At 30.9% G+C, this 2,643-nt stretch overlaps 1 protein-coding gene across 1 annotated transcript; it reads left to right on the top strand.

Moving 5' to 3' along the window:
- The first annotated feature begins 787 nt into the window (after nt 1-787).
- LOC131067336 (antimicrobial peptide 1-like) lies at nt 788-1,099 on the top strand. Its single transcript, XM_058002296.2, has one exon. The coding sequence runs from the start codon at nt 788-790 to the stop codon at nt 1,097-1,099; it is 312 nt and encodes a 103-aa protein (XP_057858279.2).
- The last annotated feature ends 1,544 nt before the right edge of the window (nt 1,100-2,643 follow it).

Raw genomic sequence — 2,643 nt, forward strand, 5'->3', positions numbered from 1 at the left:
TGTTATCATGTGGATCATCTATTTGTGGTGTAGGGTTGTTAGGAGGCCTCTATGACTCCTTCATGTTTTTTGGACAGTCATATCGACTATTATTAGAATTCCCTTAGCATTGTATATGACTTTTTGTACTTCTTATTCATAATATATTTTTAACTTTAAAAAAAAAAAGAAAAAAAAAGAAAAGAAGCAATACAAAGAATCCATAAGAATCTATTGACTATGTTATACAACATCATGATATGAAAACCCATTTCAAATAAAGTAGCTAGATATAAAATCACACCCCAGAAACCATAAGAACATATTGAGTGTGTTGTACAACATCATGAGATGAGACACCGTATACTGCGGCCACTGTAAAACCAAAGGTTAAAATAGAACCATCTTCCATTCAAATTAGAAAGCTCCATATGTTCTTTATAGCTTACGGTCTTCACGTTTAGTTATTGGAACTTTCTGTGAAATAGTTCCATTTTTTACTTTGACAAACATGGGGCGCTGAGTCGCCAAGCTTCTATGGGTCAGTTTTAGCCTTTAGTGGGCATTTAAATATTCATGTTATTTATGTAGACTTTGAAAAACAGGCTTCTCTCAGTCATCGATGTTATCTTATCTTGCTAGAAAGTAGAAGATAATTTTGTTGTTTCCCTTGACTAAATCTACCATAAACAGCGTTTTGACAGGGTCATTCGATTGAGGCCCAGATTTCCTCTATAAATACAAAGCACAACTCCTCGAGTAGTACATATAAGCATTGTTCTCTTTATCTACATTGAATTGTAACGCTATGAAGAATACTAGTGCTTTGAAATACTTAGGTATATTGCTTGTATGCCTCTTGTTTGTAAGGCCTTCTGTGGGTAGTTATTTTACTGTATGGGCAGGTTCTGGCTGTAGTAACCAGGCTGCTACTTACAGTAACTGTGGGTGTACTAATGTAGCCAGCAATTTGTATGGAGGATATCAGTTTGTATACCAAGGACAAACTGCCGCTGCTTATAATGCTGCTAATTGTGATGGCGTAGCACATACCCGCTTTACTAGCAGTGTAAACGGCTGCACCGCTTTTGGCTGGAACAGCTTCTTCATTCAGTGCTGATAACGGTGCCTTCTGAGTCTTTGTTCGTCTCTATGGTAGGATGAGTTGTGTCATGTCTTTATGATTTATATCTGGGGTATTGTGTGAAATTAGGGTTAGAATGTATCTGGTGTGCTAGTTTGATAGTATGAATAAAGAGACGTTTTCTGTGTTTGGCTGTGTCTATTAATAGAGTCATATGACGATTTGTGACTGGTTTTTATGAATTGTATCTCCGTTAGTTTGTTTTATTTACTAAGGATTCGAATCTGGTATTTATTAGTGACAAGCACCATTACTCGTAAATCAAGTAAGACCTTTATATAACCTTTGTGATTGAAAGCATCTCTTTGTTAGATTCGCATAGAATTTGTATTTGCCTCTTATGATTGAGGGATAATTTTCGGGTTCAAATTGTGGAAAATTTATATCTTGAGAAGCGATTTACAACTCTAAAGGATCATCCAAAGAAACCTAGATTGTTATATTTGTAATGAATATGCCATTATGATGAGAAGCCTTATCATTATTCAATAAACTCACAAATCTAATATAAAAAGATCTATAAATTGTTCTTTCAATGATTCAATTGAAAAGTAGGATAAAATAAAATATTTAATTTGACATAGTTGTCACATCTAGTTTGATTGAATTTTTATTAAATTGACTATGAGAAATATCTAGATTCATATGGTAGATCAAAGTAGATTTACTTGTTAATGTGTTATTGCATAAATCAAATTTGACATGATGTATATTTTTATAAAATCATTGGAATAGATAAATTAGGTAGACATATTTCTCTTTATAAAAGATTTTTGGGTTGGCTATTGTTCTTTAACTAAACAACATGCTAAAATAATCTTGAGCACAATGATGAAGAAGCTTTCCAAGTTCAATTTATACAACCTCAAAATTTTCAATTGATAAAAATTCATGAAAAAAAGTGAGATGAAAAGACTACATAGTCTATTTCAAACATATTCTCTTGTATTGATCATGTTCTCTAACTCTCTTACAATAAAAGAAAATTTTCCAATTTAGTAGCCCCTCTTCATAACTCATTCTTTTTTTCTCATTTTCATTTTCTTCTTCATTTGAAAAGGAAACTTCTAAGAGAAAGAATAGGAGAAATGAATATGGATTACAATTCTTTTAACTTTATGAAAGAATGACCAAATCCCTAAATTATTCTTTTCTAGGTACACCATTAATCTGAATAGACTAAAATTGAAATTAAAATCATTACTAATTTTTACAAATGACCAAAAATATTTATGCATATTCTATTAGCTACTACAAAGAACCAAGTAATTTTCATCCTATTCCAAATAGTCTATCAATATATTGTTTGTATATTTTATATTAAATTTTTAAATATAAATGTTAAATCCTACTTAGAAACAATATTATTGAAAAATTATCTACCTTCCATTATAAATTATAAAAATAAATGTGAAATGTCTCATGTGGAGAAGGCACATAGAGCTTTAGGGTATAAAAACATTGGGATCATTTTAGAAATTGGATTTCTTTATGTAACAAAAATTATTAGTAAAGATGGA

The sequence above is a fragment of the Cryptomeria japonica genome, chromosome 5, assembly GCF_030272615.1.
Source record: "Cryptomeria japonica chromosome 5, Sugi_1.0, whole genome shotgun sequence".
NCBI classification, from domain to species: domain Eukaryota; kingdom Viridiplantae; phylum Streptophyta; class Pinopsida; order Cupressales; family Cupressaceae; genus Cryptomeria; species Cryptomeria japonica.

What these genes read in the sequence shown, in the direction of transcription:
- LOC131067336 (XM_058002296.2), top strand. Translation starts at nt 788, where the DNA reads ATGAAGAATACTAGTGCTTTGAAATACTTAGGTATATTGCTTGTATGC.